Raw genomic sequence first — 22,372 nt, forward strand, 5'->3', positions numbered from 1 at the left:
AACCGGCATGGTGTTACAGAGCAAGTACAACAGATTGTAGTAGCGGTAGCCGAGCTAATAGGCTAGTTGTGCTAGCCGGCTAGATGCGGACTATTTAACCTGTTTATTTATTTATTTATTGTATATATACAGTATTTTCGGCACTATAAGGCGCAGTCTCAATTATGGGTCTATTTCTGTACTTAACCCTTACATAAGGCGCACCGGATTATTAGGCGCACGTCCGATTTTTGAGAAAATTTAGGGCTTTTAGGTGTGCCTTATACTGCGGAAAATACTGTATATATATACAATTATTATATAATTAATTGATTATATGTTAGCTTTATGAGTTTGAATTATGATAAAAGTTCTTGATTATATTGGTTATGTTGTATTGCTGTTTTTGCTAAGCCCTTGCTTTTATAATGTTGCTTTGTATATAAGTGGAGTTCTATGTTAAGAGTCCTTAAGCTTACTAAACCTATGAGCTGAACATTGTTATGATCTCAGTCTGTCCCTGTCCAGACTGGGCTTGCACGCACATGCATATTTTAAGCCTTAGTTTCTCTATTTCCACTAAAGGTCAGGTTCCCCTTAGACCCTCAATCTCAGATTCAGCCGGTCTGTCCATCTGGTCGCCTGATTCAGCTGTCTCGCCCTTCTCCCTACATGAGGCCTGTTTCAGCTGAACTCTTGACTTTCACTTCCTCACACATTGTTGATCAGAGAGCTCAGACTGACGAGGCCTGACAGCACTGAGTCTGGTTACTTTTACTAAGTTTATGATTACAATAAACATCTTTTCTTCTTTACATCTGGCCTACAACATCGCCTACATATGTCCTATGACACCACTTGTAATATTTTCCTTACTTATAATATTGTAAGGAATAATACCTTAATTATTTTTACTAAATAAAAATACAACAGTCACAGACTCATTTCTTTTTAACATGATTTATTTTTAAAAATTGTTTAAACTACACAGCAATATATATGACGATACAGAGTACATGTCTGAGGCTCTGAAGCTTCTGAGGATTCACTAAAACATTTTTACTAAATCTAACCAGGACATGATTACAAGAGAAATGGAACAATTCTAATATTTATTGGTTTGAGTAAAATTACTGAACGATAATTTAAATGACTCCCCACATATTTCCCCACATTACATCATCACATGTTTAACACATTCACACTTAATTCTTCAGTGAGATTTCAGGGAAGCGTGTTAGATACAGTGATAATTGTTATGTTCCTAGTGATTTATTTACTATTTAAATCTGAGCCTAAACTCATCACATCGTACAATATTTAATAGATTTAACAGAAATGTCATGAAAGTAAAATCTGTATTAAAATGTAATTGGAATTGAATTTCAGGTTCAGCAGTAATAAGTAACACAGTAAACACTAATATCACTAACATTAATATTCAGATTTATTTCACTTTAAAGTCATTAATATTTATGGAAATCTGTGTGGGTTAAACATCATAATGTGCATTATATTTACTTATAAACTGCCTACAGCTGGGAAATGTGATTTAGCTCATTTACAGTAATTACATTATCCACAGATTTATTTATCCTCTCACATCTGACATGTTTTAAAGAAGAATAAAGGCCTGATGTGAGACCTGAACGGTCATGAAGGTAGCTTTTAAAATCAAACTATGGGTTTTCTTGCAATTCTAGAATTTTAAGAGAAAATGCTAAGAAAACATTTCAAATGTGAGGATTTTATAAATTTAGGGAAAAAATGCAGATTATAATTTAAAGACCAGCTGATCAAATCCTAATAAATACAAATGAGAAGATTACACAGTCTGTAATGGTGAAAGAACAGAACTTTAGACCACAAATAAGAAGCTTTAGTCTTAAACAATTAAAGCAAACTAGTACATTCATGATTTAAAAATCTGTCTAGTTTTAGTCAAGAATTTAAAATTAGGAAAGAAGTAAATTTTGGTTGTGTTTTAATTCTGAATTAATTTCTCTTTCTCTATTTTACTTTAACTTGAGCATAAACATCTTCATGGCTCTTGGCTCTGGATGTTCTAGAGGATGAAGGTTTCTTATCAAAACCCACAGCTGCATAGTTCAAGACCTCTTCAGCAGCGACCTGATAAAGAACAAGAACTGTTTATAAAATTTCTTTGATTTACAAAAAAGTTATATGTTGTATTTTCTAAGGTGACGTCAGTGTACACTTTCTGACACTGATCCATATTCATAATACTTTTTAATATTTTCTTTCCTTTGCTACTGTAAAAGTGATTCGATTCCTATTTTTCTTTTTAATATTTTCTATTAGTGTTTTTTTTTTTTTACATTGACAGTCAAAACATTTCACTGCATGTCATAATGTATCTAATTGTGTGTGTGTGTGTGTGTGTGTGTGTGTGTGTGTGTGTGTGTGTGTGTGTGTGTGTGTGTCCAAAAATGTGACAAAAATGCTAAAATTGATGATAAAACACGGAATTACCTGATTTTGGTTATTTGGTTGGTCGTTTGAAGCCCCTTTATACAACAGTAATAAACATAAGGATTAATTGCCATAATTGTTTGTGATACTGATAAATTAATTTTAAAAACACAATAAAAGTAAACAAACCTTTTTGTAGTTTAAGTAAACGTCCGAGCAGAGCAATGATCACGATAACACATATTACATTGGAGATTGTTAAGGCAACAATCCACTGCATATTTGCTGAAAAGGTTAAAAACAAAAGAAATTTGAATCAGTATCACTGTAAGTGTCTCTGACTAATCAACAGGAACATAAATGTTCTCCAAGTCTTACTTGTATCTGCAGCTTTATTTCCATTCCTGAAGAGGATTTGTCCACACTCAGCCACAGCACAGTAGAGCATTTCTTTACCAGAGGTTGTGAGGTTCCTCTTGGGGAGAATGTAGACACAGCTCTGTGGAGGAGAACCAGCCTCAGAGCTCTTCTTACACTCATCACTGGTGTTTCCATGAGTGTAAATGATTCCTGGATCAGATTCTCCTGAGCCGTGTCTGAACCAGTACACGCTCGGTTCTTCACAGCTTGAAGTAATGGCTTGTACTGAACACTGGAGTGTGAGCGACTCTCCGTTCTCCAACACCGTTACAGCTGGAGGAGATCGTTTCATCTTCTCATCTTTAACGTAGTAAAAATATTACTATAAATAACGAGTGGTGTGAAATTACAGAGAATTCTACATAAAGTCTTGATCTGGAGCTAGTTATTAGTTATAGTTAGCAGGTTATCAGAGTAAAACTGTTTACCTTCAACAACCAAAAGGGTTCCAGATGTAAAGTCTGGTGAAGTGTTCAGCATTTCTACACAGAAGTATGTTCCTGTATCCTCTTCTTTCACATTTTTAATGTTGAGATTAAACAATTTATCATCCCTAACACTGAAGCGTCCATCATTAAATTCTGCATCAAGTCTGATATCGTTCCCCACTGCTCTCCCTACCAACTGAGGAACCTTTCCAAAACTATGTTTTAACCAAACAAGTTTAGTTTTGTCATTAAACACGCCACATTTTATAGTAACATCTTCTCCACTCTTTACTTTTTTAACATGAATCTCCTTGATGTTAGAAGGTTTCACTGGAAAAAAACAAAACAAAAAAAAAACACATTGTTTAATGGTTTTTTAGTAATAAAGTCAAATGTGTCATAATGTTTTTTTTTTAATATAATTTTATAAAATTCTTTAATATAAAAATATAAAAATGTAACTCACCTGATGTTAAGAGGCAAAGAGCAACAAAGAGTGTGATCATCGTTCTTGTACAAACAAAGTGATAGTGATGTTAGGAACTCAGACAGTTCAGTAGAAAACCAAGTTTAGAGACAACCCCTGATTGGATGATTTGAAGCTGTGGTCTGATTTGATTGGTCCAGTGGCTGTAATGAGAACTGATGGTGGAGTTTATACCCAGATATGACACGATCTCATACATGCAAATATTTTAATAAACTGACAGATTTTTCCATGTGGCTGTTTTCTCTGACTCCAGTGATCATAGAACTCTATCCAGATAATCACAGTGCACTGGAAAGTCCGAGATGACTTGCAAAGCTGAACTCAGCAGTTATTGGCTTAGTTTATGTATTAATACATTTTTTTCTAACTTACTTTAAAGCCATAATCACAAATAAATGTGAACAATACAAAAAGAGTGATGAGATCTCCACTAGAGGTGTGAACATGTGTGTAATTCCCATTCCACCTGCTCCAGAAGAATTCATCGAAAAACGATCACAAAGACTAATAAGTGTAAAATATTTGACATGGTCAGGATTGAGTTTGTTTACTGTATTGAGTGCAGGATTGTTATGTTTCCCAAGGCTCAGGTAGGAATAAGGAGATGGGAGGCTGGCTTGGGACAACTGAATGAATCTTTTTTTTTTTTATATTTTTTAATTTACCTTTAAAAACTGTTATGTATTTTCTAAGGATTCAGTTACTCGGATTCCTGTGATATCCCCTGCATGTGTGTTTGTGTGTGTTGCAACATTTTGGTGCTTCGTACTTTCTTTCCTGATAGATATGTTCATGGACTTCAATAAACCTCACTCTGTTTTGCTTACCTTGGTCTGTAGTGTCTGTGTATCATTACAGAAGGCCAAACGTAGTACCAGAAGTAAGCTAAATGTTCGAGCATCGGATCCCATTTGCGAACTAGTGGATCTTCTTTGCTCATAGCTACAATCCAGCACCTGTCACGGAACTGTCCTCCTCTGCCACCGTATTCACATCCCCCATGGCCAGCCCGGCACCCTACTCTGGTTCGGCAGAGAATTTCACCAGATTTTTCCTGCAATGATCACTCATGTCCGAGATGCAGCCGCAGCAATACCGCACCAAACGCTCCAAAATAACTTTCATCAAATCACATTTCCAAGGGAAGTTCAAGGAAGTTTTTCATATTTCTGATGCTGATTCCTTGGCACGTGACAAATTGTATCACTTACAACAAGGAAAGATGAATGACAATGCCTTGAAGCCTGACAATGCCTTGATGCCTGACAATGCCTTGAAGATTCGCACCCTAGCACAATGGATTGAATCTTTCATTACGGATACATCTCGTCTTTTATGATGATCTAATGGGATTGGAGAGATTCATTCAACTGTCCATTTGCACGGATCATGGCCACTAGGTTGTCTGACGATGGAAAATTCACCACCCGTTTCAGCCGACCAGAGTTCGCTCCTCCATAATTTACAAACATGCAGGTGGACTCTACTCATCTCTCACTGTCAGAGCATCAGCGGAGAATTAATCGAGGATTGTGTCTTTACTGTGAAGCTTCAGAGCATACTATTACCTCATGCTCCATCCACCCACCATGACACCCGGTGAGTGTTATCCAGTCTGAACCATCCCTTCACTCACCATTGCAAACTCAAGTGTTATATTTTTTCTCCATCACTCTATTTTTATTTCAGCTCTCCTCGGTTCAGCCGGTAACTTCATCTCCTCGAAACTATGTAACTCCCTTAAGATCCCCAAGATCAGAGTTCCTAAGGCACTCCAAGCCCAATCCATCACCGGAAAACCATTAAACAGAGCCAACCTACACCATAATGCAGGACCCGTGGTGCTGACAGTGGGAGCACTGCATGTGGAGAATATCACCCTTCTGGTCCTGGAGAATTCAACCTCGGATATCATCTTCGTGCATCCGTGGCTTATACAGCACTATACGTGGCTTAGCCATTTAAGGTTCTCATTTGTAAGTATCTCTTTATATCACATTGTAACATAAGTGTCTATTACTGTTTTGATATATTATACCATACCGTAATTCTCACTTTTGGTGGACTGCAAATATGTGCCTCAAACCTATCTCTTTACTCAATTCCTACTGTCACAGACACGCTCGTCAACCTTGGGGTAACTATGGACAATCAACTGTCCTTTTCCTCTCATGTTGCTACTGTGACTCGCTCATGTCGGTTTCTTCTCTACAACATTAGAAGGATTCGGCCATTTTTGTCCTCACAGGCTGCTCAGGTACTTGTTTAGTCTCTTGTCATTTCTAGACTGGATTACTGCAACACACTGCTGGCAGGTCTACCTATGAATGCAATCCGTCCTCTGCAAATGATCTAAAATGCTGCTGCACTGCTTGATTTCAACCTGCCAAAGTTTTCATTGTCACTGGTAGTTCGGAGGATGCGGGGTGCAGTGCGAGGAGTGATGAGGGCTTTGATGTAAGAGGGAGCTGGTCCATTTTTTGGCTTTGTAGGCCAGCATCAGTGTTTTGAATCTGATGCGTGTAGCTACCGGAAGCCAGTGGAGGGATACGAGCCTGCGGCCTCTCACTGGAGCTCTACACACCCCACTCTTTCCACATCAGAGCAGTGACAACTGCAGCCTCGGTCACCACGATTCCCACCTTAAAAAGTCTGGGACGATGGTCCTCGTGCGGCATACAAATGGTACGTCCGTCCGGGAACTAAGGACATGTTAAATGCTCAAAATGCCATGGACCTCCTGATCATGTCTGTCATCCTAATGTGTGTTCCCTTCACTCTCTCTCTCTCTCCTGCTATTGCCTTCGCTCTCATTTCATGCCTCCGCTATGCATATTAGCTCCCAGCTCCAGAGTTCTCTATAGGGTGCGCTGCCCCTTCCGTCCCCACTAGCTGGCAGTTATACACACGCCTTCGCCCCCGCTGCGGCAGGGATGCGTCAGTCCCTCTCACGATCCACCTTGGCAAACGGTCTCAGCAACATGCTCGCCGCCGCACGCCTTTTCAGTATTATGATTTACCATTGTTCATGTTTGTATTGTAATTTCATGTTGTACACACAACGTTTGACAAGAAATGTTTTCTTCCAGGTTTTTCCCAAATTATGACTGAAGTCAACTATTTGAGTGAACAAAAATAATTAGTTCATGTTTCAGTTCATAGTTAAGAACACTGATACATTTTGTCAGGTTTATTTGGAGAATTCTGAGTCGCCCTGCTGTCGCCCTGCTGTCGCTACCTCTGAGCTGAATTCAGGGAAAAGAGACACACTGTGTTTGTATAGTGAAGCTCTTCAAACATTACTGAGACCTACAGGGAGTATTTGTACAGAATAAAGGTGTAGTATTCGGGGTTAACGCATTTACTGATGTTGAGGAGCCTGTTATGAAATTTCTGGGTTTGGCTCATTTTTAACAGAACAGAAATAATGTCCAGATGAAGTCAAAGTACACCACAATCATAGACAAGGACAAAAAAGTAGGTCACAAACAAATGATATCATACAGTCTGTGGAGCGGAGTGTACAGAGCATGCCAATATATACTCATAATATATCAATGCCTGCTTACTTCTAAACGGAACCTGTGCATGCTCTTAAGGATCACCAAAGACAGTCTCACTGCTCACTGGGCCATCCCACAGCCCCAACCTCAAACAACAGTCACCCTTTAAGTCTGTGCATGCTAGAGATCAGAGGGTAGAACTAAGAACCAAGACCTACTTTATCAAGTTGAGTCAGGCACCCACATAAATGTCATTAGATATGGCAGATAAAATACAGTGAATCACACATGGTAACAACACTAAAAGACAAATCATTGACCTCTACTGCAGTATATTTCTCTATTGATAATGATGAGCACTGAGCACCAATAGACTCCTGAAGACGCGGAACGCCGCCTTCAGAGCTGGAGATGAGGTGGGCCTGAGGACAGCCAGGGCTCCTATCCCATGGCATTAGAGAGGCTAAAAGGCAGTACTCCAGGAGGATAGCCTATCAAATCAGCGACAGCAGAGACACTCGGAGCCCGTGGCAGGGGATACAGACCATTACGGACTACAAATCTCCACCACGGACCTGTGACAGTAACATCTCTCTGCTGAATGAGCTGAACGCCTTCTTTGCTCGCTTTGAGAAGCAAAACAGCACCACTGCTCAGAAGACTCCACCTCCTCCCGGTGACCAGGTGATGATGCTGACCCCGGATAGTGTGAGGAGATCCTTCAGTAGGATCAATGTACGCAAAGCTCTGGGTCCTGACAACATTACTGGGCGTATACTGAGATACTGTGCAGTAGAATTCACAGACATTTTTAACATCTCACTCAGTCAAGCTGTTGTCCCCACATGCTTCAAAGCTGCCACCATCATTCCAGTCCCGAAAAAGCCGTCTCCATCATACTTCAATGATTACCGTCCTGTTGCACTTACTCCTATCATCATGAAGCAGAGGTGGCAAAAGTACACACATCCTTTACTCAAGTAGAAGTACAGATACTCATTTTTTAAAAGACTCCAGTAAAAGTAGAAGTAGTGACTACACTCTTTTACTCAAGTTAAAGTAAAGAAGTATGGGCTCTGACATGTACTTACGTAAAAAGTCACCGTTACTACTACCTGTTTAGTGTCATGCTGGTAACTGGACGTCATGTTTATATATATATATATATATATGTGTGTGTGTGTGTGTGTGTGTGTGTGTGTGTGTGTGTGTGTGTGTGTGTGAGATGTACTGATGTAGGTGAGGTAGGGTTGAGTCAGCGTTCACATTCATCCCAAAGGTGTTCAGTAGGGATGAGATCAGAAAACACTTTTGGAAAATACAATATATACAAAGTGTATCACCAAGGCCATATCCCAAACTGTAGGGAGATTCCAGCTCTGTCCTTGAAAACAACTCAAAATTATTGTGATGTTTTACAAATGACAAAATTAATGTTAATTAATTTAAGCACTTGGTGTTTTTTGGGTTGACACCGGGGGCAGTTCTAGGGTTTCATCTTTAGGGGGTTTAGCCCTCAGTGAGAATTTAAAACAAGAAGAGTTCTATATTATATATTATATGACATCTCTGGTAATAAGAATAGTGACATTTCACTGCTTTTGGTTGCCGTCTTTGCGTCTTTCCGCCGATTAACGTTATAGATAAACGCCTCCAGCTCTGACTGCGCGTGCACGCTGCGCGTACCTGTGCTTCTCCGTTCTAATAAAGCAGACAGCTGAAGACGCACTTTTGAAAGACTACAACACACGCGTGTAAAAGCAAAGTAAAAAATAAATCGCTCTTGGATCAAACTGATAAATAATTTTCTTTCCCATCGACGACATGTCCTGCATTTTAACGTAATTTTTATTGTTTATTTATGAAAGTAAAAATGATCCTTATAGTTTTAGGGTGGCTGAGATTACAGACAGGGGGCTGAAGCCACCCTAAAAAAGGGCTAGAACCGCCCCTGGTTGACACAATTCGCATCGCCTCAACTGATGATGCCATCTCAACTGCCCTCCATTCAGGACTCACTCATGTGGACAAAAAGGACTCGTACTTTAGAATGCAGTTCATAGACTTTAGTTCAGCATTCAACACTATCATCCCTCAACACATCCAACACCATCACACTGAACACTGGGCCCCTCCAAGAATGTGTGCTGAGCCCCCTTCTCTTCACCCTGCTGACCCATGACTGCACACCATCACACAACTCCAACCTCTTTATCAAGTTTGCAGATGACACGACTGTAGTGGGTCTCATTAGCTACAAAGATGAGACAAACTACAGGCATGAGGTGAGACGCCTGGCCGGTTGGTGCACTGACAACAATCTCTCTCTGAATGTGGAAAAGACAAAGGAGATTGTTGTCGACTTCAGGAGAGCGCACACTCAGCATGCTCCTCTGACTATCAATGGTGCCACTGTAGAGAGTGAGTAGCACCAAGTCCTTGGGTGTGCACATCACAGAGGACCTCTCCTGGACTGAAAACACAGCAGCACTGGCCAAGAAATCACAGCAGAGACTCTACTTCCTCCGCAAACTGGGAAGAGCCAGAGCCACGCCACCCATCATGCACACCTTCTACAGAGGCACCATCGAGAACATACTATCGAGCTGCATCACTGTGTGGTACGGTGCTTGCAACGCATCCTGCCAGAAGACGCTACAGCGCATATAGTGAGAGCAGCTGAGAAGATTATTGGTGTCTCTCTCCCCTCCCTCCAGGACATTTACGAGACCCGTCTCACCCGCAAAGCCCTCTGCATTGCAGGTGATCCCACCCATTACACAGCTTCTTCAGTCTGCTGCCATCAGGGAGGAGACTGCGGAGTCTCCGGGCCAGGACCAACAGATTGAAGGACAGCTTCATTCATGTCAGGAAGCTGAACTCGCTCTCAAACTTGCCTCCACTTCTCTTTTCTGCCCCAGGCACCACAGATCTATGAACCCAACACACCCCTCCAGATCCCACATCCCCAGGTCCTTCCACTCCCCCCTCCCACTAACATACGGAAACCTGCACCAGTCACTTTGTGCAGCATTGGTCTGCTCATTTTTCACTTTATCTGCATACTGTATGCTTTATTTAAATTCCATTGTTAATATTTTGCCCCTTGGGACTGAGAGAAATACATTTTCAATTCTCTATGTATGTACTGTACATGTGGAAGAGTTGACAATAAAGAAAAACTTGAACTTGAACTTGAATATGATAACAACACTAAAAGACAAATTATTGACCTCTACTGCAGTATATTTCTCTAGGGATAATGATGACCACTGACACCAATATGGTAACAGACCCAACTAAATGCTTTATGAATGTCAGAACAAACTACGAGCAATTTCCAGGGAAAAAAATGGAACAAAAATACCATAACAATGGTTATACATTCAATTATTAGATATTGGATTAGACTGGTCACTTCCATGCATTCCTACAATATACAAAGACACAAAGACAATTAAGACACACAGAGGACAGAGTTAGAGGAGCTTGTGCAGCACAAACAGCAGGACAAAGTCAAATTTACCTCTAACATATTCATGATCTTCTGGCATAGCAGAGAATGAGCAAACCTCCTGGTAAAACGAGGAACGAACAAATCTCCTGCTACTTAGTGAAGATTAACAACTAATCGACTCCTTTCAGTCACTTTTTACATGATTCAGATGATAGAAACCCTGCAGTTTAAGAATATGATATTTAACTGAGATAACAGATGATCACCACATGGTGGCAGATAGTAAGAAGAGGCCTTTATTTGCCACATACACATTACAGCACTGTGAAATTCTGTCTCCACGTGTCCCAACTTTAGATGTTAATGTCAGCCATGTTACAGCTCCCCTGGACCTTACCTCCTCCTGGTTAATCCTGGACAAGCTCTCAGAGAGCTCTGTAGAATCTTTTTGAGTTCACTGCTGCTGCTACATCTGAGCTGGATTAAAGGAGTATTTATACAGAAGGAAGGTGTAATTCTTGGTGTTAACTTTAGGCAACACTGATGAAAAAACTTTGTCAGGAGAAACAGTGGTGTGTAATGTATTTAGAAATGGATCTAATCACTTTTCTCTGTTGCAGACTAAGAAGGACAGACAGATGTTGAAGGGAGAAGTGTGTGTGTGTGTGTGTGTGTGTGTGTGTGTGTGTGTGTGTGTGTGTGTGTGTGTGTGTGTGTGTGTGTGTGTGTGTTTGTGAAGAGGTATTTAAACTACTGAAAAAAGAAATTGAAGAGAAAAATAGTAAACTGATAATAATAGAAATATGTGGTGGTTAAAACCAGTCACGACGGGAAAAATACAGAAATCACAAAATGGCAAAAAGAACGTTTTTTTTCTGCCTATAACAGAAACATGTGAAATCTATATGTTAATATTAAATAAATGTATTGGATGTGGGAAGTGAAAGATTCAATTTTGCTGGTTTTGAACAGAAATGTGTTTAAGGGGTTCAATACTTTTTAAGCTGCAACAATTTGAATGATTTTCTTTGGACTTGACATCTTCATTCACGCAAGCGTGAATAAAAAAGAAAAAATGATGATGACTCTGAAGATCTTATTAAAGTAAAATTTTATTGTCTAGTTTTTATTATCTAACACACACATACACACTGGAGTAAAATTTAAAAAAATAATAAATGTCATGTACTGGAAAATACAGTTAGAGCGACACAGACAACAGTTAAAAGACAATTATTATTAATTATATATTATTATATTCATTATATTATATATTATTATTAAACAAGATAATTATCAAGTTTTAGATCCTGATTTTAAAACCTTGTACCATATTGTAATTATAATAACTGTAACACTGAGAACTCCGATTCTTGAAATGGAGAGCCAGAAGAACAGACGCATGTTAGCAGTACAGCTCTCACCTACAGGGAGAAACACAATTATTGTTAGGAATCATTCAGTTCTGGATTCTGATTAGTCAGAAGTTTATGTTAAGTTTCCTTTTTTTTGTATTAAATTGTTTTATTGCACATTGACTTGTGTTGTTTTGTGTTGGTAAATTGCTGTCAAACAAAGAATAACTAATAAATCTGCAAAATAAAAAAAAATTATCAAATTCAGACATTAAATAAATGTAGTTCTTAAAGTTCTTACTCATTTCATTGCACATGGGTGTTCCAAGTGTTGGACGGTGTGTCGTCTCTTTATCTTTACAGATACATCAGAAAAGGAGAAAATAAACAGAAATGATACTAAATATAAATAAAGTGAAATATTCAACATTTAATACATATGTAGACATAATTCTGGTTAAAGTGTTGATCTGGAATTAGCAGGTTATCAGAGTAAAACTGTTTACCTTTAAATTGCAGACGTGTTCCAGATGTGAACTTCACTACACTTCCTTCCATTTCTCCACAGAAATATTCTCCTTCATCATCTTCTCTTGTTTTTTTAATACTGAGATCAAATTTACTGTCATTTACACTAAAACTGAAACGATCATCATTAAATCCATCAATAAATTTGTAGCCCAATTCTTTATTGTATTGTTTTGCAATAAACTGAGGTAATTTTCCTGAAATCTGTCTGTACCAAACTACACTATCTTTCTTTGTGACACTGCTAATGCTACACTTCATAGTTACATCTTCTCCACGCTTTACTGTTATCACGTCAATCTCCTTGATGTCAGAAGTTTTCACTGTAAAAATGTTTAATATTTAATGTCAGTAAATGAGTTAAATATAAAATATTATAGTTTTACATTAAAGTTTCAGAAAGTTACTCACCAGCTGTGAAGAGAGAAAAAAGAGCACAAAGAGCGACAAAGAGTCTGATCATCGTTCCTGTTCACACCAAGTGATCTAATGAACTTGTGTGTTCAGTACAAAACCAGGTCCAGACTCAGATCATTGCCATGCTGCTCGATGAATTCCAAGTCTGAAGTCTTGTGTTAAACGCTGCTGACAGGTCGAGTAGGATGAGGACAGATGACAGCTTGGCTGATCTAGCAGCATGTAGTTTCTCAGTAACAGCTATTAAACTCGACCACTAGAGAGTCAGCGATGTTCATAGTGGACTTCTTCTGGGATGCCTACAAATCCCACCCCCCGCCCTGTCTTCAAATCAGATCACGCTTCCCTCCTGCTCGTGCAAACTTAAACCCGCCCTCAGAACCAAACAATGCTGGTGGTACAGTTTAGATTCTACGCTACAGGACAGTTTAGATTGCGTGGACTAGGACATGTCTGGGTCTGACTTTGGTGATGGAGCTTTACTCAGATACCATAAAGTTCCATTAGGAAAGTGTTTTTTCCCTTGTTCTCTTTTGTTCTTTCTTTTTCTTTTCCTCTGGCTGATATTTGTTGTTTTTATTGCTGACTGTTGACTCGGTTTTTATAATTACTGCAAATTCATTTAAAAAAGCCTTCATTTTGACCTTTGACCATTTTTTTGCCACTAAATATGTCAGTGTTACAGAAATGTTGTCTTGTTGTGTTCTACCTCATCAGTATTCTTTCTAAAGTTGGACATGGTTTCTGTCTCTCTCTCTCTCTCTCACACACACACACACACACACACACACACACACACACACACACACACAAACACACACACACACACACAAACACACACACACACACACACACACACACAAACACACACACACACACACACACACACACACACACACACACACACACACACACACACACACAAACACACACACACACTCACACACACACACACACACACACACACACACACACACACACACACACACACACACACACACACACACACACAGAGATGGAACACAAATATCTCAAACTAACAGCAACATGAGGCCATTAAGGTGTGAAACTGTCAAACCCATAGACTCATGCAGCTATATATGTTTGAAATGACAATAAAAGCTACTTGACTTGACTCAGTGTTTTATTTGGGCTTATCATAATTATTCATATGTTTACAAAATTGTGAGTTTATACTTTACTCTGTTGTTGAGTCCTTTAGGCTGGATATCAGGCCTTACACAGTTAGAGCACGGTTTCTAGCTCAGTCTGAATAGTGCTCTTAACATACATGTTATTTATTAAAGATATTTTTAATGAATGAATTCCAGCTTTTGTGTTTTGGCCTGAGATTCTAACATAAAGACATTTAGACCGTTAACGTGACCCAGAATAAGTGTGTGTGTGAGCTGCTGGCTAAAACACCCAGCCTCTGAAACTCAGAAACCACAATGCTATTTCATTTAAACTGAGACTACAGCGTAGTGTGAGAGAGATCGCTGCTGCAGCCAGTAACACTTCTACACATGTGTTAAGAGTATTTTCAGACATGGCTTGAACACTTCAGTCTACTCTCATGACTGTTTCTAGGCTTGTTAGGAGCTTTGGCTCATAATCCCAGGTTTGTTTTCACACAGAAATTAATTCTAAACTATGGATTATTTCTACTGGACAATCTTTTAAAGTAAAAGTTAATATTACAAGGACATCCTTCTAGCTCTTAATTAAAGACATTTTTTTTTTGCTTGCAGCTTTATGTCAGGAAGGACAGCTGACCCAAATGTGAGACAGACGTAAAACTGAACAGTCTTTAATGAGCTTTCAGGCAGATAAACAATCCACAGAAACAGAACTTTCAAACAGTGTTCAGGAAAACAGTCACAGCAAATGGTAGGCAATGGTGACCATAACTGTGGGTGACCATAACTGTGTCAGACCACAAGTGGTAACACCACATTTAGTACTAAGTACTAAATGTGGTGTTACCACTTGTGGTCTGACACAGTTATGGTCACCCAAGGCTTGTTTATGTGCATGAAGAGTGAAGGCTAACCCGTGTGGTCTAATCCCACAAAAGACCAACTGTAGTCAAATTGCTCTAAAGGTTAATGGTGACTACGATAGAAAGGTGGCAGAACACACAGTTCATTGCAGCCTGTCTGTGTTCGATCTGTCAAATAAACTCACGCTGCATATGGATCACCAGCCGTACGACTCCTCCTTACAGATAGAAAGGTGGCAGAACACACAGTTCATTGCAGTTTGCTGTATATGGCACTGCATAGCCTCAGACAGGTCAGAGAGCCCAGGCTGACCCCTGTTTATTGTCAGATGTGCCAACAATCATCATGCTCTGGGCCAAAGCCCCTGTGAATTTCCCCGTGTTTCTCCCCTTTTTCATTTTTTTCAATTGTTTTCTTGACTCTCAAACTTATGTGGATGACCTTCTCACCCTCATGTTAATTCAGGATCCCACCTGCCCATTTGTTTGTCAATAATTACCTGCTGCTTTCACCAGTAGGCTTCCTGTTGCACAAAATGACTTGTCTTTTGCAGGTTTTGATGCATGTGACATGCCATCCTTCTAAAATGTGCTGTTCATCACTTTAGAAGAAGAAACATGAAAATAATGGCTGCAATTTTGCATAACAGTGAGCAAAAAGTGATGAAACTGCAACTGATCCACAGTTCAGAAGGAATTCACACAAGAGATGAATCTCCTTGATGAAGATGATGTACAACCTGTGTCTCTGCTAGAGTGTGCATAAATGTCTATGAGGACTTGTCCTCCTTAACCGGTCTAATAAATAAAGGGTAATAATTAATGAATGCTGTCACACTATGTGATCACTAAAGAATTAAACTGTAAAACACATCTTGACTTATGCTCGCAAAACCTTTAGACAGAGTGATGCTGCAGTCTACGAGTCCGGCAGCTTCATCACCTTTAATGTGGTTAAAACCTTAATGGCCTCACGCTTCTGTTTGGTTTGAGCTGTTTGTGCTCTGGTTTCCATCACACCAGAGAATGTGTCAGTGTTAGTGGTAACAGCTCTGTGGTTTAAAGTGGTATAAAGTAAAATGTTGATTCTTTCTTTATCAGGGCATTAAGAAATGTTCATAAAATAAAATACAAACAAATGTCCTGACATGCATTCATGATTCTACATTAAGAATGTTCAATAAAAAGTAAAGAAATTAATAAATAGAGAGAAAGAAAGAAAGAAAGAAAGAAAGAAAGAAAGAAAGAAAGAAAGAAAGAACGAAAGAAAGGCATTTAAATCATGTATTGAATAACAATTTATTTTTCAGTACAGTTGAGTTAGTATTTATTCAGTACATTCATTGCAGCTCTACATGAGAGTGAAACATCTGAGACTTTTTTCTTTTAAAAATATATTAAAGCCAAAATACAAAACTACAAGCAAAATGTCAATGAAATCACAGACCAAGATGGAATATTAAGATCTCAGAAATAAAGAGGACTTTGGGATTTTATATTCATTATAAATATTAATTAACTGAATAAAATTTTAAAATCTAGGCAGAAAAACAAAGCAATTACTACAAAAGTTCTAAGAGACCATGCTTTGTTAAATTTTTTTTTGTTCTTGTTTTATCGTGATCGTGACTTAATTTTCTCGTGATTTTTTGCAAAAAAAAAAAACTTTCTAGAGTTAGCAAAAGCTCAGTAATGCAGCATCATGGATCAATGTGTTTGCTCTGATCAGGGACTCAAACTGAAACAGCTCTCTGTCTGTCAGTGATTGACAACTTCCACATAAGTGTCTGACACTTAAGAAGTAGGCTGTGATGTCTGTAACTTTATTATTGTGATTTTTCTCGCTATACAATTATGAAAACTGAGTTTTATTATGTCGAGATCACAAGAAAACAAGAAAGACAATATATAATAATGCATGGTAAATTACAGCAAAAGTGAAACTAACAATTTTTTCTATTTCTTTTTACAAAAAAAATGATTGTAAAGATAATAACCAGAAAGGCAAGAACTCCAACTCTAAACATGGAAAGATAGATCATCACCTGATTCTGGAAACAACAACCTGTATGGAAAAATACAGATGTTTTAAAACACTTATTTTTGAGCCTTTTTTTTTTTTTTTTTTTTTTATAAAGAAGAGATCTTATTTATCTTCAACTTTTTTGGTTCTTTATTATGAAAATACACACAATGTATAAATCTACAACTTGTATAAATATTGTATGATTTATGAACAGTGAGAGGTTGTCACTATGGAACATTCTGTTATAGACAGTGAAAGGAAACCAAATTATTACTTGTTTCTGGGCTGCTGGATGAATCTCTGTGTGTTGTTCCAGATGTTGGACGGTGTGTCGTGTCTTTATTTTTACAGATACATCAGAAAAGGAGAAAATAAACAGAAATGATACTAAATATAAATAAAGTGAAATATTCAACATTTAATACATATGTAGACATAATTCTGGTTAAAGTGTTGATCTGGAATTAGCAGGTTATCAGAGTAAAACTGTTTACCTTCAAATTGCAGACGTGTTCCAGATGTGAACTTCACTACACTTCCTTCATTTTCTCCACAGAAATATTCTCCTTTATCATCTTCTCTTGTTTTTTTAATATTGAGATCAAATTTATTGTCATTTACACTAAAACTGAAACGAGCATCATTAAATCCATCAATAAATCTGTAGCCCAATTCGTTCTTGTATGGTTTTGCAAAATACTGAGGTAATTTTCCTGAAATCTGTCTGTACCAAACTACACTATCTTTCTTTGTGACACTGCTAATGCTACACTTCATAGTTACATCTTCTCCACGCTTTACTGTTATCACGTCAATCTCCTTGATGTCAGAAGTTTTCACTGTAAAAATGTTTAATATTTAATGTCAGTAAATGAGTTAAATATAAAATATTATAGTTTTACATTAAAGTTTCAGAAAGTTACTCACCAGCTGTGAAGAGAGAAAAAAGAGCACAAAGAGCGACAAAGAGTCTGATCATCGTTCCTGTTCACACCAAGTGATCTAATGAACTTGTGTGTTCAGTACAAAACCAGGTCCAGACTCACACCTGATTGGATGATTTGAAGCTGTGGACTGATTTGATTGGTCCATTAGCTGTAATGAGGTGTGAAGCTCACAGTGAATTCTTGTCTATTCTGATGGTGTGACGAGTCACATGACTTTACAGATATGATACACTGGAGCTTTATCAGTCCTGTGTGCTGAAATCTCTCTGATAGAAGAAGTTTAATGAAGAGCAAAAAATGTATTTTCTAAATATGTTTATCTTTTACTTTTAGTCAAACTAAAGAACACAGCTTTAATTAAGAGCTTCCAGGGGCAAGTCCTAATGGTTAGAGAGTCTGACTCGTAATCCTAAGGTTGTGGGTTACGAGTCTCGGGCCGGCCACGACTGAGGTGCCCTTGAGCAAGGCACTGAACCCCCCAACTGCTCCCCGGGCGCCGCAGCATAAATGGCTGCCCACTGCTCCGGGTGTGTGTTCACTGCTGTGTGTGTGCACTTTGGATGGGTCAAATGCAATGAACGAATTCTGAGTATGGGTCACCATACTTAGACGTATGTCACTTTCAGCTTAAGCTCCAGTTTTGTACCTTCAATGACCTTAAATATTTATTTACTTTCATATTTTTGTAGCTAAATATACAATAACTATCTCTTAATGGTTCCATCCCAGTGAAAGCATTTAAAAACACACCTCTGATACTTTTAATGGCATTTTGTTTTCTTTGAAGTAAACACTAATAATAGCATAAAACATGACCTGGTCATCTGAACCCATAGGTTCTTAACAAAAGTCATGAACTCATGTAGGTTTGCATTTAACAAATGAACTACAACAGTTTAAGAAACCTTGTTCAGTCTCAGACACGTCTCAATGATCAGTTACAGTATGAACTGGTGTGATTTGGGGATGTCAGGATGTAGCCTGGACTTTTGCCATGTTCCTTTTGATTATGTTTTGTGTTCATGTGTCTGCCCCACTCTTTTTTATTCCTCCCACCTCAGCACACCTGTCCCTTATGTGTCTAATGCCTCTTTTCCACCGGAAAGAGCCGGGTGCTGATGTTGCTTTACTGTTAATGCTCATGGCTTTGTGAAACCTACATTGGCATCCAAACGCGGCGAATAAAACGTGTACGTGCGGCTCCGTGTAATCTGTATAAACGGAGGTTGTAATCGAAAAGTACATAACGTTATTTTATCATTAACACAGAAAAAAATATAGCCTTAGCATGTAGCTACCTACTATCATGTGTGCTGATAATGTATCATATCGCGGTAAAGTAAAAGTGTATTAAACATTAGTATACTTAAGGTACATTATCAAATGCGCTAACAGTAGCCCCGCCCCCAGCTCCCGCCCCAAGCGGTTCTTAAGTCTAGACCAGCAACGTTTTGGTGCTACTTAAGAACCACTTTTCCTGGTTCGGAGCCGGTGCTTTGGCGGTCGAAACAGAAAGAACTGGTTCTAAATTAGGCTCTGGCTCCGAACCAGCACTCGAACTGCCTCGGTGGAAAAGGGGCATAACTGTCTTTCTTATTCACTTGTGCTGTGTTGCCGTTGGCAGTGCAGAATCTTTGTTTTATCTCTGTAATGTCTTCGTCTTTTGTGTCTTGTTTTTTGAATCTGTCTTACACAAAAAAAAACCCTGTTCTCTGACAGAAGGATTCCGCAGGATAGTGTCTAGCAGGATGGCGTCTAGCCTGGCACCGGATAATTATGGGAGCATTTCTTTGGATTATTCTTTCTGCCCTTTACTTTTTTGGTTTGTTCACTGAAGTTTTGGTTTATTTTATTTATTTATTTATTTTTCTTTTTTTTTCGGTGGACATCACACATCTGTTCTGTTGGAGGATGTCGCTTCACTTCCTGTTTTCCCGTGGAGGACGCCGCCTCACTTCTTGTCTGGCTGCGGCTTGCCGAGGTTGTCTCTCTGTTCCTCTGCTCGGCTGTGGACATCACTCGGGCCTCTGCTTGGCTGTGGATGTCACTTGGTGCTTCCACTTGGTTGTGGACGTCACTCGCCTCTTCCCTTGTCTATTCATTCCCGCCTCAGCACACCTGTCACACCTGTCTCTTAAACTCAAGAAAGGCAGCGATGTTCAGAGTGGATTTTTTTCTTCTGGAATGCCTACAAATCCCAACCCTGCCCTTTCTTCCAATCAGATGACTCTTCCAACCTGCTCCTACCCATTTACACCTGCCCTCAAAACCACCCAATGCTAATTAAACAAATAAGAAATCTATGCAAAAAGACCAGATCACAATGACAGATCACATTAAGGTGGAGTTTTAATCTGATACCAAATATTCTTTCTTCAGGAAAGTGGTTTTCCTTCTTCCCTCTTCTTAATCCTCTTCCACCTGGTTGATATTTGCTGTTTTTAATGTTGACTGTTGACTCTCTTGTGTTACACTTTATAATATAATAACTGAAAATTCATTTAAGAAATCTCTCATGTTGACCTTTGACCTTTTCTAACACACTGAGTTTATTTGGCACTTAATGTGTCAGTGTTACAGAAGAGTTGTCTTGTTGGTCAGGTGTAAGTCAGGTGTAAGTCAGGTGTAAGTCAGGTGTAAGGTGTAAGTCAGGTGTAAGGTGTAAGTCAGGTGTAAGTCAGGTGTAAGGTGTAAGTCAGGTGTAAGTCAGGTGTAAGGTGTAAGTCAGGTGTAAAGTACAGGCCTTCCCGGGCCTAAAGAAATGTACCCGACCAGAAGTGACCCGAATCACTTTTTACCCCTAACATGACGTGCGTATTTTATTATTTTTTTAAAGAAAGACCCGACCCGGGACAAACCCGAAAAAATTAGACCCATGTCCAACTTGACCAGTTGGCAATTTTTTTTAACCTGACTGGACCCGAACGTTGCATAACTCTACATTAAAATAACCGCTACAGCATGGATTAAAAATTGATTGACAGGTCTGTTTCAACGAAAATTAGCTTACCACCAGCCACACGTCACCAGCCACATGTTGCAAGCGGTCTTGGCAAACAGAGGAGAGGTTGGAAAAGGACTCAATACACAAGCGAGATACAATAGTTCGGGTCTACTCGGGTCCGTTCGGTAAAAACACATTCATTTTAAATTACCCTAGACCCGATGCCGTGCAACGTTTAGACCCAAACCCGCTCAGGTCTCGGGTCGGACCTCAGGTTTTCGGATCTAAGTGGACCCGTGAAGACCTCTAGTGTAAAGTGTAAGTCAGGTGTAAGGTGTAAGTCAGGTGTAAGGTGTAAGTCAGGTGTAAGGTGTAAGTCAGGTGTAAGGTGTAAGTCAGGTGTAAGGTGTAAGTCAGGTGTAAGTCAGGTGTAAGGTGTAAGTCAGGTGTAAGGTGTAAGTCAGGTGTAAGGTATAAGTCAGGTGTAAGGTGTAAGTCAGGTGTAAGTCAGGTGTAAGGTGTAAGTCAGGTGTAAAGTGTAAGTCAGGTGTAAGGTGTAAGTCAGGTGTACGTCAGGTGTAAGTCAGGTGTAAGGTGTAAGTCAGGTGTAAGTCAGGTGTAAGGTGTAAGTCAGGTGTAAGTTATCATTGTTTAATAGAGAACTTTTATTCTAGTGTGAATGTGTTGGTCACTACAACACCCTCATTACCAGAAAGATACTGACATGTCCATGTGTTGAAGTGATGAACTATATTAATTTTATCTTTAAAGTTTTCTCTCTCTACTTATTACTGAAGTTTCTCAATAATGAAATGTGTCTCTGAGCTTCAACTTCTGTTCTAATGTTCTAATGGCGGCTTTATAAAAGTCTAACAATTCTTTGTGTCATTTGTTTGTATCTCTCAGATACAAAACCACAGAAATGTTTCCATTAACAGTCACACACACACACACACACACACACACACACACACACACACACACACACACACACACACACACACACACACACACACACACACACTATCTGGTGTGATGGAAAGTACAGCACAAACATGTCAAACAAACAGCAGCATGAGGCCATTAAGGTTTTAACCACAAACAAAGGTGTGAAACTGCTGGACTTATAGACTGCAGCAGCACTTTGTCTAAACATTTTGCATAAATAACACTGTATATGTTTTATTCAGGTTAATCCTTAATTGAGTTATAAAGTCAAACCTTTTGGAAGATATGAATCATTTAATTCCAACTGTGTCTCTGTTGTTAAGTCCTTTAGGGTGGATAACAGGCCTTATATAGTTAGAGCACAGTTTCTAGCACAGTCTGAGTAAACAGTGCTCTTAGTATTCTACATGATATTTATTAAAGACTTTTTATTAATAAAGTTAAACTTTGTGTTTTAGCCTGAGATTCTATTGTAAAGACATTTAGACTGTTAAC

The 22,372-nt window shown here is 38.9% G+C and overlaps 1 protein-coding gene, 1 long non-coding RNA gene and 1 gene segment (V, D, J or C); all 3 read right to left on the minus strand.

Moving 5' to 3' along the window:
• Positions 1-431: 431 nt before the first annotated feature.
• LOC125138952 lies at positions 432-3,865 on the minus strand. The gene is made up of 6 exons (XM_047801429.1): positions 3,727-3,865; positions 3,261-3,590; positions 2,791-3,132; positions 2,602-2,697; positions 2,473-2,507; positions 432-2,109 (listed from the first exon to the last, which is right to left on the minus strand). The coding sequence occupies exons 1-6, from the start codon at positions 3,764-3,766 to the stop codon at positions 1,990-1,992; spliced, it is 963 nt and encodes a 320-aa protein (XP_047657385.1). The 5' UTR covers positions 3,767-3,865; the 3' UTR covers positions 432-1,989.
• An 8,036-nt stretch (positions 3,866-11,901) lies between these two features.
• On the minus strand, positions 11,902-13,612 carry LOC125138964. The segment is given in 4 exon segments: positions 11,902-12,134; positions 12,367-12,420; positions 12,572-12,916; positions 13,005-13,612. Coding segments are annotated over 4 exon segments (579 nt in total).
• A 4,178-nt stretch (positions 13,613-17,790) lies between these two features.
• On the minus strand, positions 17,791-18,275 carry LOC125138966. The gene is made up of 2 exons (XR_007138051.1): positions 17,966-18,275; positions 17,791-17,877 (listed from the first exon to the last, which is right to left on the minus strand). It is a non-coding gene; the product is annotated as an uncharacterized LOC125138966 (long non-coding RNA).
• Positions 18,276-22,372: the final 4,097 nt, after the last annotated feature.

This window comes from Tachysurus fulvidraco, chromosome 16, assembly GCF_022655615.1.
Source record: "Tachysurus fulvidraco isolate hzauxx_2018 chromosome 16, HZAU_PFXX_2.0, whole genome shotgun sequence".
In the NCBI taxonomy this organism is placed as follows: domain Eukaryota; kingdom Metazoa; phylum Chordata; class Actinopteri; order Siluriformes; family Bagridae; genus Tachysurus; species Tachysurus fulvidraco.